Genomic DNA, 12,949 nt, shown 5'->3' on the forward strand with positions numbered 1-12,949 from the left:
CAACTTGGGCCAGTGAAGCAACATCCTCCACAACTAGACTGAAGAACAAAAAAAGGACAGCAACTTGTCTGTTCCCCTTCCCCCAATTCCCCAGAGCTGTTCCCATCCCCCAATTCCCCAATAAAAATCTAAAAAAAAAAAAAATTTTTTTCATCTCTCCACATAATAGAAAAATGTTGCTAATAGTCCAAAAATAAAGTTCCAGTCAGATCCCTAACAGGTATATCAGAAGAGAGCTCAGTGACAGGAGTGATTTTGGTAATAGAATAATTTGAAACCATCTAGAGTTGCTGTGGCACCTTTCAGCCCATTCCTTGAATGCATGGCTTACTACAACACCTAAGCAAAGACCCATGGACACACAATTTATGTGTCTTTAGTTACATGCTACATCTCTTTGCTTAGCTGTTATCTGCCTGCCTTTCCTCTCAGACCTAAAAGATTTAAATCAAGTTTCAGTGTCAGGTTTACTATCTTGGTTTTCAGAAATGGCCAGAGAGGTCAGTTGGCCACCACTGAGGATTGGATTAAACAATGGAAAAGACATTTTCCAGGAGCCCTCATACAGAAGTACTGCGCCCTCTTAGGGGATTTTAATGCAGAATCCACAAACCAACCACTGGCGAGTCACATTTTTACTTGATGTCTCTCGTGATTCTTATAGTGTTTTTGTGTTAAGCGTCACAGAGTAAGAGACTGCTCTTGGCAACTGAATCTTAGCAGAGACCTAATTCTGGGTTTTTCTATATTTTCCAAAACTCCCTTGTGGAATAGAGCATGGTTTTCTATTTATCTGGGGAGTGATTTTGCCACCCTGGGGACATTTGGCAGTGTCTAGACACACTTGATTGTCGTGGCTGGAGAGAAATGCTACTGGCATTTAGTGGGTAGAGGCCAAGGATGCCGTTAAGCATCCCACAGTGCATGGGACAGCTCCCCACAACAAAGAATTATCTGAGGCCCCAAATACCTCTAGTGCTAAGGTTGAGAAACCCTGGGAGTAGACAGACGCATCATTTTCCCCTTAATGGAATTAGCACAAGCCTGCTTATTTCCAGAGGGATTTTGCTTCCTGAAGTGCCACGCAGGTTTGAGGAAACTTGTTTTCTCAGAGAAGCCTGAAAGGTGGTTTTCAGGAAAAGAGGGCCCTGTTGTGGAATAGTGAGTGGGTGAGTGGGAGACATGAAGCTCCTGAGTTGGCCCATCTTCAGGAAATGTGGCGTGGGCCCTGCTTGGACGTAGTGCAGTTCTGACACTAGCTCTCCTGGCCTGTCCCTCACATGGGACTGTGATGATTTTCAAAACTTCTGATTATGGAATGTTGGGTGCATGCTTCATCCTCAGATAAGACATTGGTCTTTTTTGTCCAGGTAAAGAGAGGTATCTTGTGCGGAAATAGAGTCTTCCCCATTTCTTATTCTCTCCCAGATAAAAGAATAACTCCCAATCCTTGTAATACTTTGCTTTTCCTGAAGGCTGTAGAAAAGGAATTATAAAACATGCAGAATACACGTTTAACATAAAATGGTCACTTACAGGGTCAAAGAACTAAAGAAAGGCGTTAAATGTTGCACTTCATCTGCCAGTCGAAATCGGACATCTGGAAACTCTTCTCCAAAACGAATTCAGAGTTCCCCTGTGGCCCTGCCAGGGGACAAGTGTTCTCCCAAAAAAGTCAAGCTGGGGCTTCAGCAGTCACTAACAGTGGTACCTGGTTCCACGAGAGGGAAGGCCCATCCTCTCGTCAGCCACCCACCCAACATCCCTTTTGTTTCTGTACCCAAAGGCCCTGGCAAAAGATGTGTCTCCAGAGGGAGTCCTCCCCAAGAGTGGGTCCTTCAGACTAGCCCTGTCAGAGGAACCATGCGGTCTGGACATTTAGCAAAAAAAAGGGCAGAGGAGTCAGCTTCCTTGTGCCCTGAGAAAAATCAAATTGGCAGCCAAACTGCCCTCAGGTGGGGCAGCAGGGCCCCTGGCCCAGGAGAAGACCTGGTGCAGGGTAAGCTGCCCTCCAAGTGCAAAAAAGTGCAGACTGTGCAGCCAGTGCAGAAGCAGCTTGTGTCACGAGGTGAGCTCTCCTTTGGCAATGTCTGCCCCTTAGCAGAGGACAGTCAGGGCAGCAAGAGGGGCATGCCTGCCAGGCCTGCCTCGGAAGCTTGGACAAGCATCCCTCCACATCAGAAGGAGAGGGAGGAACATTTGCGCTTTTATCACCAGCAGTTCCAGCAGCCACCTCTCCTCCGACAGAAGTTAAAGTACCAACCACTGGAAAGGCTTTTATGCCAGTACAGGTCCCAAGAGGGGCAATTCCAGAGTGAGACCCCTCCTCCCTTCCACTCGTATTCTGAGATCCATGATGGAACCCAAGCTGAGGACTTTGATGACAGCGATTTCAGTGAAGATTCTTTTTCACACGTCTCCAGTCAGAGGGCCACAAAGCAGAGACACACACTGGAGAACAGCGAGAGCTCGTTCTTCCTTCACCAAAGGGAACATGGTCCCGAGGAACAGGTGGCTGACAGGCAGCAGAGTCTGTTTTTTTGCCCCAGGTTAGATGGTGACGAGAAGGATATAGTTGGAAGCTGGGTGTACTCCAGGGATCCTGCAAGCCACAGAAGAGCCACTGTTGATCATGGCTGCAGCCCAAGTGAGGTGCCCTTGGACTGGAGCCGAGAAGAGGACGCGACCTCCTCAGGGCCTTCTCCCAGAGACAGACTAGCTGAGCAGCCTTCCTGCTCACAGGTAGACTTCGTAAATAATCAGGAAAACAGCAGCAGCTCAGCCTTTGATCCCAGACAAGATGCTTTCAGAAGTGAGGTTCCTGGGCAGGCTGAGGGCAGCTTGCCATCCCTGGATGAAGATGGTTTCACTTTCTCACTATCCCTCATTGCAGTTCCTGGATCCCCAGACCAGAGAGACACAGTCAGCACACCTCTGAGAGAAGTCAGCGAGGGTAGCCCAGATGCGACAACCAGAGCAATGAGAAACAGTAACCCTTTCCAAGAAGATTCTAGAGAGGAATTGGGCACGTGCTCTGAATATGCTTCTGGACTGATGGCCCCCCTGACTGTGTCCCTCCTGGAGAGCCCAGATGATGAGGGATCTCCTCCCTTGGAGCAACCAGCCCAGGATGGGGCAGTATACAGTCTAGTGACAGCAAGCACAAGGGGGCCAGCTGTGGGCCACACAGTGTCCTCTGGTGACCAAGAGGCAGTCCTGCCAGTGTCTTCAGCAACAGGGCACCTGTGGCTCTCGTCATCTCCCCCTGACAATAAGCCTGGTGCTGATCTTCCACCGCTGTCTCCATCACCCATCCGTCAGTACCCCCCTGACAAGCTGCCCGACAGGGATGCTGACTTGGGGGAGGCCTGGCAGAGCAGAGAGACTGCACTCTTCCCCCAGGAACCTGTGGCTAGTGAGCAGTATGCTGCTGCTGCTGAGGAGACAGAGCTGGGCAGCTCCCAGGGCTTCGCAGCAAAGCCCTTCCCCACCATACATACTGGAGGACCCCACTCTGGGCCTACAACCACCCCACACACAGGAAGTATTGATGTGGCTGACCAGCCCTGGGCCCAGGAGAAAAAGCATCTGGCAGGGCTCAGTTGGCAGGAGCTGGGTTTGTCCACAGATCCTGTCAAGCTGCCCTGCTACAATGAAGACATCGCATGGCTGAAACACAGGCCGATCCAAAGGTGCTTAGCAAGGCCAGGCTCTCCCCTGGCCCTCAGCTGCTCTCCCAAGATGGCCGCGACACTCCAGCAGCCCACCCTGGGGCATGCACAGTAAGTTGGACTTTCTCCCTGAGACTTCAGCCCCTTTGTAACCCCTACTCCCACCCCAGCTTAATGTTTTGTCTGTTCTTGGAATGGCTATGGTTGGCTCATTGTCAAGAGTTAAATTGCGAGTCGAGAAGGGCTTTGTCCAGCTTTTCTAGATGCATCTGACATGAACAGCAGAAATAAAACAGAGCAGGCCTGCCAGAGTGGGTGGACCCTCAGCCTGGGAGAGCTGAGATGTGAGAAGGGAGGCCTTGTCCCCGTAAGCAAGCCTGTGACCTGTGGTGAGATCAGAATCCTCTTCTTTCTGCTGTGTCTGTGTTCCTGGAAGTGCTGCCCAGGGACCCAGCAGCTGCCGCCTTGTGACCCCAGAGCTAAGACAGGCTGGGTGCCTTCCAAGATGGGAAGGTGAAAAAAGGCGGTGGGGGTTTGTGCTGCTTTCCCCAAAGGATGCTCTGGATGGTGCAGCAGAGGTGAGACAGCAGCCTTAGAGGGTGTGAAAGAGGCGGAGAGATCTAGCAGAGCCCCTCTCAGCATCACAAGCCTAGGAGCTGGAGGGCAGGGTGAGACTGTGGGAACAGATACTTCATGTATGAGGCTGCAGCCCTTAGTAGGGCTCCTGATACCTAGGACAGCTGTCTGTCTGCTGCTCAGGCCAGGGCCATGAACAAAGAGAAGGGCATGCAGGGATGTACAGGTGAGGAGCCTGCCTCTTCCAGGTGGATAGTCTTGCCGTCTCCATGGTCTCTAGTAGGGTATGACAAAAAGCAGATCCTCCAGCTTCTAGCTCAAACCCCTTTGCTTTGGTCCCAGGTCCCCATAAGTAGAAATGACAGCAGCCTAGGCAGCAGGCTCTACCTTGAGCCACGTATGCCAGCTGCAGTGGCACAGCCTTGAGCCTTTCTGCAGGGAAACTGTGGGCAGTTCCTCTAGGAAAAGCAGCACCCAGCCCTGTCCCTGAGTGTACCTGGGGAGGTGGGGGCAGCTCCAGAAGCCCGCCTCTCCCAGCCTCTCAGTAGAATTCTCTAGTCCCCTGACAAGTCCTGAGAACAGGTGAGGGGGCACGAGGCGGGGTGAGCTGGTCCTGGTCAAAGCTTTGACTGCTTTGGATAGAGGCAGCTCCTGGCCTGGAAATGGGGCTCAACTCCAGAAAGCTGCCCAGGAGAGATGGTAGGCCCAGAGGTTCACAGCTCCCCCTTGGTGTTTCCAGGCAGGTGGTCATCCGAGCACACCAGGAACAGCTGGATGAAATGGCTGAGCTGGGCTTCAAGGAGGAGACCCTGATGAGCCAGGTGGCTCCTAATGTAAGTGCCCTTGGCTGGACACTCAGGGACTGTTGGGAATTAGCCTGCAGCTAGTTTGATGATGAGCCTTGTTTCCTGTGGTTGGGTGTGGGGTGAGGGTCTGCTGTCACACTCTAACCATTGTTGAGGCCGTGGGCCTCCTCTTGCCACTTCTGTGGGACAGCTTAAGGGAGGGAGTGCAAGGACAGGTGGGAGACGGTGCTCCCCATTCCCAGGCTAAAAGGTTTCTGGCTTCTCTCCTTCACCATTCTGCCTTCCTAGCGGCTTACTGTGACAGTAACAGTGAGCCACATGCAGACCAGAGGTACTTCTATGAAAACACCCTTCTACCCTGAAAAATACCAGCTGGAGGGGCCTGGGCTCTGAAATCTTCCTGCAAGAGGAGGGATTAGAAAGCAGATCTGGGAGAGGGCCAGTGACAGCTCCATTTGTCCTTTGTTTCCTATCTCAGGATTTTGAAGATTTTGTGACCCAGTTGGATGAAATCATGGTTCTGAAATCCAAGTGCATCCAGAGTCTGAGGAACCAGCTGCAGCTATACCTGGCCTGCCACAGGCTGTCCGAGGTCCCTGAGAGGACAGTGGTATCTTAGAGCAAGATCCAGTATGGGGTGCTGGGCTCAGGGGCTGGAGGGGCCTCTGCCAGGTCCTCCTGCAGATACCAGAACCCACTCGCTGCTCCTGGCCACGCTAGCCTCTCCATAGCCACACATGGCCTTGGCTGGGCCCCAGCTTCTCTCTCAGGGTCAAGCCTCTTGTCCCTCGGTTCTAAGCACAGGAGCCTCTTAATGTGCCCCTGCCCTTTTTGGGGGGCTGGGAGAGAATTTGTCATACTGACCCCTTGTCTGTGGAAAGACACTTGGGTCCAATAACCCTGTAGATGTTTCTGAATTTGGGAATTAGAGGATGAGTGGTTAGTGGTAACCTATGTCAGAGGTCACAAGCTGGGAAAGAACATGCTGAGCCCAGGAGCATAATCAGCTGAATTCTGTGCCTTTCTTCAGGACTTGGCCAAAAACTAAAACATTGGTGCTAATGGGGCAGGGGAGGGGTGAGCTCTGCCCCACCATTTGGAGCTTTAGGGTAGCTTTTGAAATGTAAAACGAATAAACCTTGACTTTAACAGCAGATGTGTCTTTAACAGATGTGGGAAGGGCTTTATGCTTCGTTCCCCTCCCTTCTGCAATTCAGTATTGAGACAGAAGAGGGTACCCACGTCACTGCATTATTCTTGTCCCATCTCAGCCTCTGGCTGGGATGAAGCCACAGTAGCACTCATACTCCTGTGTAGTCCCTGGCTCCTGTTTGAGACTCCTCACCCACCAGCCCACTCTTGGAATAGTTGAAGAGCTAGACGATCTCAGGCAAGTCCATCGCTTAGCCTCACCTTCATCCAGGATCACCCTGGCTGTCCACTTCCCCTCTCAAGGGCCCGTGTTCAGATCTTGGCATTGAATGTTCTAGTCAACAGTCTGAGACTCTGAAGCCGAATCTTTATACACACATGCGAACACGTCTTCACGTGAGTTCTGCATACTGTCTTTAGCAGGAAGAAGTTTAAGACAAGAAATACAAAGCAGTCTCCAGGTGACCCATCATTTAACAAGGCCACCGAGTCAAATTGAGATTCATGTGCCACAGCCTTGGCCCTGATGCCCGTTATGGTGTGAAACTTTTCTGCAGGTAAAAGCTAATTTTTTATCTTAGGTTTTAAAAGGAGGGCTTAATTAATTTTAAAGGCCAGAAGAGGGGCAAACTGGCTTTCTGAGACTGCAGCCCTGCTACCCTTTGCCAACTTTTGACATGCCTGATCTGACCACCAGAGGGCAGCCTCTTTCCACCTTGGTGCTTCCTGGCCCAACGGCTCTGTGTCCCACAAGTGATAGCTAAAAGTTAGAAACCCACCTCCAGCCAAGAACACAAGGGGGACTATGGGGCAGTATTAGTATAAGGACAAGAAACTCTGAGGATAAATCGATCAGATACCACAGCAGCCCTGAGAGCTGGTGAAGCAGTGTGATCCAGGCCCGCCTGTGGCGCAGCACAAATGCCTGGTGCTACTCACAGGAAGAGGGACTTCCTCATTTCAGGGCATTTCCCCTAAGGCCCAGTCTGTGTCACCTCAACAGGCAGTGTCACAGGAAGGCCTACGTCTTTGGCCCAGGGACCAACCCAAGGTTTAAACAGACCTTCGTCTGGGCCTGCCTTTGTAAACCAAAAATCAGGGCAGACTGGAGAGCCAGCTCCTGGGTCCCACAGGCCTAGAGTGGGAAGAAAGTATTGAAATGACAAAAAATGGGTAGGTCCTGTTTCATCCCCAGCAGTGCTAAGCAGGAAATCCCTTCACCTACCCCCACTGCTCAGTGTTAACAGCCCTTGGCAATGAAGAAATTATGACAGCAGGACATACCTTTTAGATTTTTATTAGTTCTCTGAAGAATCAAAATAGTTAGCAAATTACTTTAGATTCATCAAGACTGTATACCTTTGTATTTAGATCTTTAATGATGTACAACATAATACAAAACAAACCAAAGGGCCTGGTTTCTATGACTAGGTGTTATTCATTGTGTCATCCTAGAGCAGGGACAGAAGGGAGAGGCTGTTCTCCAAGGAGAACTGAGGTGGAGTTAGTGCTGAGCAATTCAATCACAGCCTGTTTCTGCCCAACTTGACGTGATGGGAAGGGGCCAATGACTTCTTAATCTGACAACTCTTCCTTGAGCAGGGGGCTCTAAAATCCTGGTAGCAGAGGACTGTGGTCCAAACTGAACCAAAAGAAACAGGCTGGGGCAGGAAAGCATGGTAACTGCCTGGCAGAAGAGAGAAACTCGGGGCCCTATGGGGGAAGGGCATTCTTTGTACCTCAGAGACATTGCAGAGCCAGTGTAACACTAAGAGACTTTGTTAAAAAAGGGAAAAAAAACAAACAAAACAAAACCCTGGAAGAACCTTTCAATTGCACTCAACCTGGATTAGAGTTCAGTCCACCAGTGCAGGGGGAGGGAAGCATCTCACCCCAGAGCAGCACTGAGTCTGGCCCTCCCACCTTCTCCCCAACTCCTTTTGGCAGCAGGGCCAGGTTTCAGCTGAGGACATACCGACCCCAGAAAAACCACAGAAGTCTCTGGAGGGCCAAGGTGGGAAGGACACTTCTCAAAATACAAATACATTTAATATGGAAGGAGCCAGGACAGTTCTGGGGGCATTCACATGCCCAAATCTTCCCCATTTTCTCCCCAGCTCAGGGCCTAGGTTTATAGAGACTGGCAAACAGTCTCCATAGCTGACCTTCCACCCCCAAAAGAAAACCCGGAAGTGTGCCCCTTCTCCTTCCCCACAGAGGGAGAGGGGCTCCTCAGGGCCTCCTGCAGGGGTGGTTCCGTGGCAGGGCTTAGGCAGGGCCTTGTCTCAGCTGGCTCCTGCCCGAGCCATGAGGTCTTCCAAAGCATTGTCCTGGTCATTATTGTGTAATAGCAGAACTTCCTTAATGTCTTTCAGTTCAAAGCCCATTTCCTTAAATTTGCTCATTAACTGAAGAAACTCCATCATCTAAGGAACAGAAGAGAACACAGATTGAAGGGGTCTGGCAACACAGCACAATTGAGTGGAGAAACGTGTGTGGGGGCTGCTTGGGGCGTCTGCACGAGCCTCCGAGGTCCCCTTCGCAAGCAGAGGAGGGCTGTGGAGGCAGCCGGGGCAGATAGGTTGAGGCCACAGCCCATCGTCCTTTAGGAGCTATGCGTGCCCTAGTCCAACTCGTGCTGACCTTCTTTCCGGTCCCATCACCCATATTCACATTCTCAACAAGGCAGGATACTGAACCCAAAAATGGCTGCTCTCCAGGGAGCAGGCTAGGCAAAGTGACTAGGAAGCTTCCCAGTCATCCGAAAGTATGGCTTTTTGCCCAGGTCACCCTCCCCTCCCCTCTGATTCTAAATAGTCTTCTGTCCAATGCTTCATCTGAGCCAAACGCCTGTTGGACACTTGGGAGATTCTGCGCTTCCAATGCCTTTACCCACAGTCACTGGTAGGGAAGGAAGGGGTTGTGGGCCAGTGGGAACCCAGGACAGACCACTTTGTCCCTCCTTTCCAGAGGGTTCCCATGAAGCATGAGGGTTCCTACCTTTTCCTCTGAACACTGGTGCATTTCCAGAGCCTCTTCCACTAAAAGAGGGTCGAAGCCCTTCTCACAGAGCTGTCCATGTGCAAAGAGATAGTCGAGAATCTAAGAAAAGAAACAGGTCTGAGCACCTACTGCTACTCCTGTCTGTGCTTCCCACGAGTCTTACACAAAACAGCAAGTATGACATCTCCCCACCCTGGGGATTTTGTGCCTTGAACTGCATCCAAAAGAGCAGGACCTCAGTGACTATCTGCTGAACAGACAGGCACACCCTTCTAAACATGAGTAGCCATTTTTCAAACGAGTTCTGTCACAGCTGACACATCTCCCAGAACATCAACTCCACAGTCTGGTCAGGATATTCTTCTAAGAAATAGCCCAAGACAAAATGCATCCAAGGTTTGGGACTCCAAGGTTTTGGAACTCCCTGGGCAGCTATGACAGGATAAACATTTCTGGAAGAAATCTGACCATACCTCAACCCTCGTGTGTCCTCTCAGGAAGGACAGAGAAGGGGGTAGTTTTATAACAACCCAACAGCCCCAATACTCCCAGATTTTCCCTCAGCCTAGGTCCCAGAGCAGCCCCAAAGCAGAAGCACTGCTGCTGAGGCTGCTGGTTTCCCCAACAGTGCTCCCAGCGCCCCCAAACTCAGGAATGGACGTTGCTGCTGTGAGTCTGAGGGGCTGTAGGGTAGAAGTAGGACACCACTCCAGCTCCAGAGGTCTGGCACCTCTCTCCTGGCTGACCACCCAGCCCCTGCTGACCAACCACTCACCTGCTCAATATTCTCTCCTTTCTTCTTCATGGCTCTCAGGACACACTCATATGAGTAGCCCATGTTGACCACTGTCTCCACACACTGCCGCTCACTGGGGGACAGCATCTGCAGTTCAGAATAAGCTGGGGGACAGCTGGGAGTGTTGGGCACTTGTGACATTGAGAAATTAGGTATTGTGACCTGGTGGTGGAGAAACAAAGAGTATCAAGGCAAGAAGAAAGACATGGGCCCCAGAAGACATGTCACTGAGGTGGCCCAGTCCAGAGGCTTACCATTTCTGACACTAGTCAAACCCCCAGTCAAGCTGTCTGCCTGGAACAAAGAGCCAGACATCCTCCAGAGGAATGACGAGGGCTAGGGGAGCTCCAGCCGAGAGGGAGAAGAGCTGGGAAGACACCTGAGTGTGGCTGTCCCCTGCCCTTGCAGAATGAGAACAAGAGCCACATGCCCTTCTGTGCCCACATTCCCTGGGCTCGAGTTGAAGTTCTAAGGCTGCCTATGGGACTACAGGCCAAACTAGCTGCTAGGATTTCTCTCCAGAGCTCCATTATCCCTTTGCTACACTGTTCTGAGTCCTGAAGGGATCATTCACTTCAGACACCCCCAACTCTGGAGCTGCCTCTCCCAACAGTGTCTCCATCCTCATGTCTCACTGGGCTGGGCAGAGATTGTGAGCGCTGCTACCACACATGGCCAGCTCGGGGCCCCAGAGCTCTGAGGGCCTTCCACCATGCACTGTGCTTCACTTCCCTGCTACAGCTGCCATCCTGCAGAGCCAGGACCTAAGTACTATCAGCCACATCAGGCTGTGCCCTCAAGAACTGGAATGTGGACTTCAGGGCCCTGCCTCTACTGCACTGGCTACAGGCAGCCTGCTCCCTACCACCCAACCTTACTCACCCCAGTCTGACTGGTAGACAGAGTCTCATGATTAACTCCTCCCATCACTTCTGATAATGACTCAGGCCGAAGGCATGAGGCAGCTCACTCCCAGGCCAAAGGACTGAACTGCCAAGGGAACAAGGTTAAAAGCTGTTTTACAGCTTGGCCCAGCTCCCAAAACCAGGAAAAATGTTTCAACAGAATTTTATTTCCTTCTTGGGGGGTGGGAGGTGGGGTTAGGAGGCAGGGAGCCCACTGTCCTAGAAGCATGTTCAAAATCATATAACCAGATGCTCTCAAAGTCAGCTAGGAAAAGCCAAGACTACAGGCCTCAAAACCCACTGTTCCTGCTTAGCCATCTTACCCACAGCACACTCCCAGTAACCCAGTCACAGGGCTCATCCAGTAGGTTACAGGAGTTCACAGAGCACAGGGACTGGATCACACCACTCTGGTCAGTCTGCAGGCCCCAACACTGTCTGTCTCCAGGGTTACGCTCTACCTGGGCTCAAGAATACCAACAGCCAAATAGTGTTTGGTCACACTGCTGCCACAGTACTTTTCACATCAGAGTATGTTAATATGAGCTCCTAGAGGACAGTCACCATGTCACACGCATTTCTGAATCCTGGGGGCCTGACTTTGGGCTTGGCACTTATAGGGCCTTGATTAACAGTTGTTGAATAAATGGAGATCTATTAGGATTTCAAAGGGGGAATTTAATATAACACAGCAAACTGACACTGATCCTCCCTCCCGAAAGCCCACTAAAATGATAATAAAGCAATGAAAACTGTATTAACCTTTAAGGCCAAACAAAAAGGGAACAGCAGTGGACAATATAGTTCAGTGAAATTTCAGAACGTGGAACACTAATGGAGGCATGGTAACTGACAGAAGCAATGAAATTTTAAGTGAGAGACAGGTGAGTCAGTCCACCAGCCCCTCAAGACCACGGAGAGGGGTTCAGTGTTTGGAAGGTACTGATAGGATAAGGCAAGGGAACAAAATCATGGATCAAAGCAGTAAAATTCTCAGGCAACACCTTTTCCACCCACCTTCATCCTGTGCAGGAGGCAGGTTTAGTCTCCAGAAAATGTGAACCAGACACCAAAAAGGAGTAGACACCAGGCACAGTGTACAGCCAACAGAGATGCAGGAACCACAAAGGGGATTAAGTAAGAAGTCTTACCCAACCTTCCGTAGCCCTCAGACAGAATTCTCTGCCCTCAAAGACCTTCACATATTGACATTTTGCAGAGCTCCCCTCCAAGCCAACTAACCACCAACTTATTGTGAAGCTTAATGATCAGCAAGCAACCAACACACACCTTCTCTTCTGTTTTCATTTTAGTGCCTCAATCTTAAACATGAATAGAAAGCCAAGCCACCAACATGATACCAAACCAAGTGAGAGAACAGATAAAGCACTTGGAAATTTAAAATATGATAAAGTAAAATTTTTATTTAAAAAGTGAGATTTTTTTTAACGTTATAAGACAGACAAGGGTATATCCCAGAAAATAAAACAAAGACAAAGAGACATGAAACAGAAAAGGATAGCTAATTAGAACAGTCAAGGAGATCCAACATCCATCCAGCTTACACGAATTCCAAAAAAAGAACAGAAAAGTATCATAGACACCTCCCCTTCCCCCAAATCCCTTATTTTCAAATGGAGCCTGACCCTTAGTTTGAAAGGATCCAGGAGGGCCTAACACAATGAATGAACAAGGCCCATCATTGGTAAAATTCAAATCTCCAAAAATAAAAGATCCTAAAAGTTTGGCAGGGACTCAGAATGGCACAGGAATACAAAATACTAGAAATCAGTGGCGCTTATACTTCAATAAAAGTTTGTTTTGTTCTTTTTAAGGGAGCAATGTCTTGAAAACTCTTAAAGGAAAATGATCAATTAAGAAATCTAAATCTAGGGCCGGCCAAGTGGCGCGATGGTTAAGAACTGGCTTGGGACGCCAGAGGCCCCGGTTCGGATCCCACATATGAGGGCCAGTGACACTGCCCTCCACAGCTAAGAAGCTGAACAACAGCTCAACCTGGAGCTGGGCTGCCGTGAGTCG

At 50.3% G+C, this 12,949-nt stretch overlaps 2 protein-coding genes across 7 annotated transcripts in view; one reads left to right on the forward strand and one right to left on the reverse strand.

Annotated features, from left to right (window-relative positions):
* The window catches only part of KIF24 (kinesin family member 24), a 58,726-nt gene extending 52,519 nt beyond the window's left edge, over positions 1-6,207 (forward strand). For 2 of the 3 annotated variants that reach the window (XM_019624504.1, XM_019624503.1), the window contains 3 exons: positions 1,539-3,782; positions 4,987-5,080; positions 5,532-6,207. In XM_019624504.1, the coding sequence (XP_019480049.1) occupies positions 1,539-3,782; positions 4,987-5,080; positions 5,532-5,672 (2,479 nt within the window). In that variant the 3' untranslated portion in view covers positions 5,673-6,207. The remainder of the gene's footprint in view (positions 1-1,538; positions 3,783-4,986; positions 5,081-5,531) is intronic. The other variant, XM_019624506.1, reaches the window with a different exon arrangement.
* Positions 6,208-7,486: 1,279 nt separating this feature from the next.
* The window catches only part of UBAP1 (ubiquitin associated protein 1), a 57,587-nt gene continuing 52,124 nt past the window's right edge, over positions 7,487-12,949 (reverse strand). For all 4 annotated transcript variants that reach the window (XM_019624472.1, XM_019624473.1, XM_019624471.1 and 1 more), the window contains 3 exons: positions 9,984-10,166; positions 9,206-9,307; positions 7,487-8,631 (listed from right to left, as the gene is read on the reverse strand). In XM_019624472.1, coding sequence (XP_019480017.1) covers positions 8,491-8,631; positions 9,206-9,307; positions 9,984-10,166 — 426 coding nt within the window. In that variant the 3' untranslated portion in view covers positions 7,487-8,490. The remainder of the gene's footprint in view (positions 8,632-9,205; positions 9,308-9,983; positions 10,167-12,949) is intronic.

This window comes from Hipposideros armiger, unplaced genomic scaffold (assembly GCF_001890085.2).
Source record: "Hipposideros armiger isolate ML-2016 unplaced genomic scaffold, ASM189008v1 scaffold_591, whole genome shotgun sequence".
Taxonomy (NCBI): Eukaryota; Metazoa; Chordata; class Mammalia; order Chiroptera; family Hipposideridae; genus Hipposideros; species Hipposideros armiger.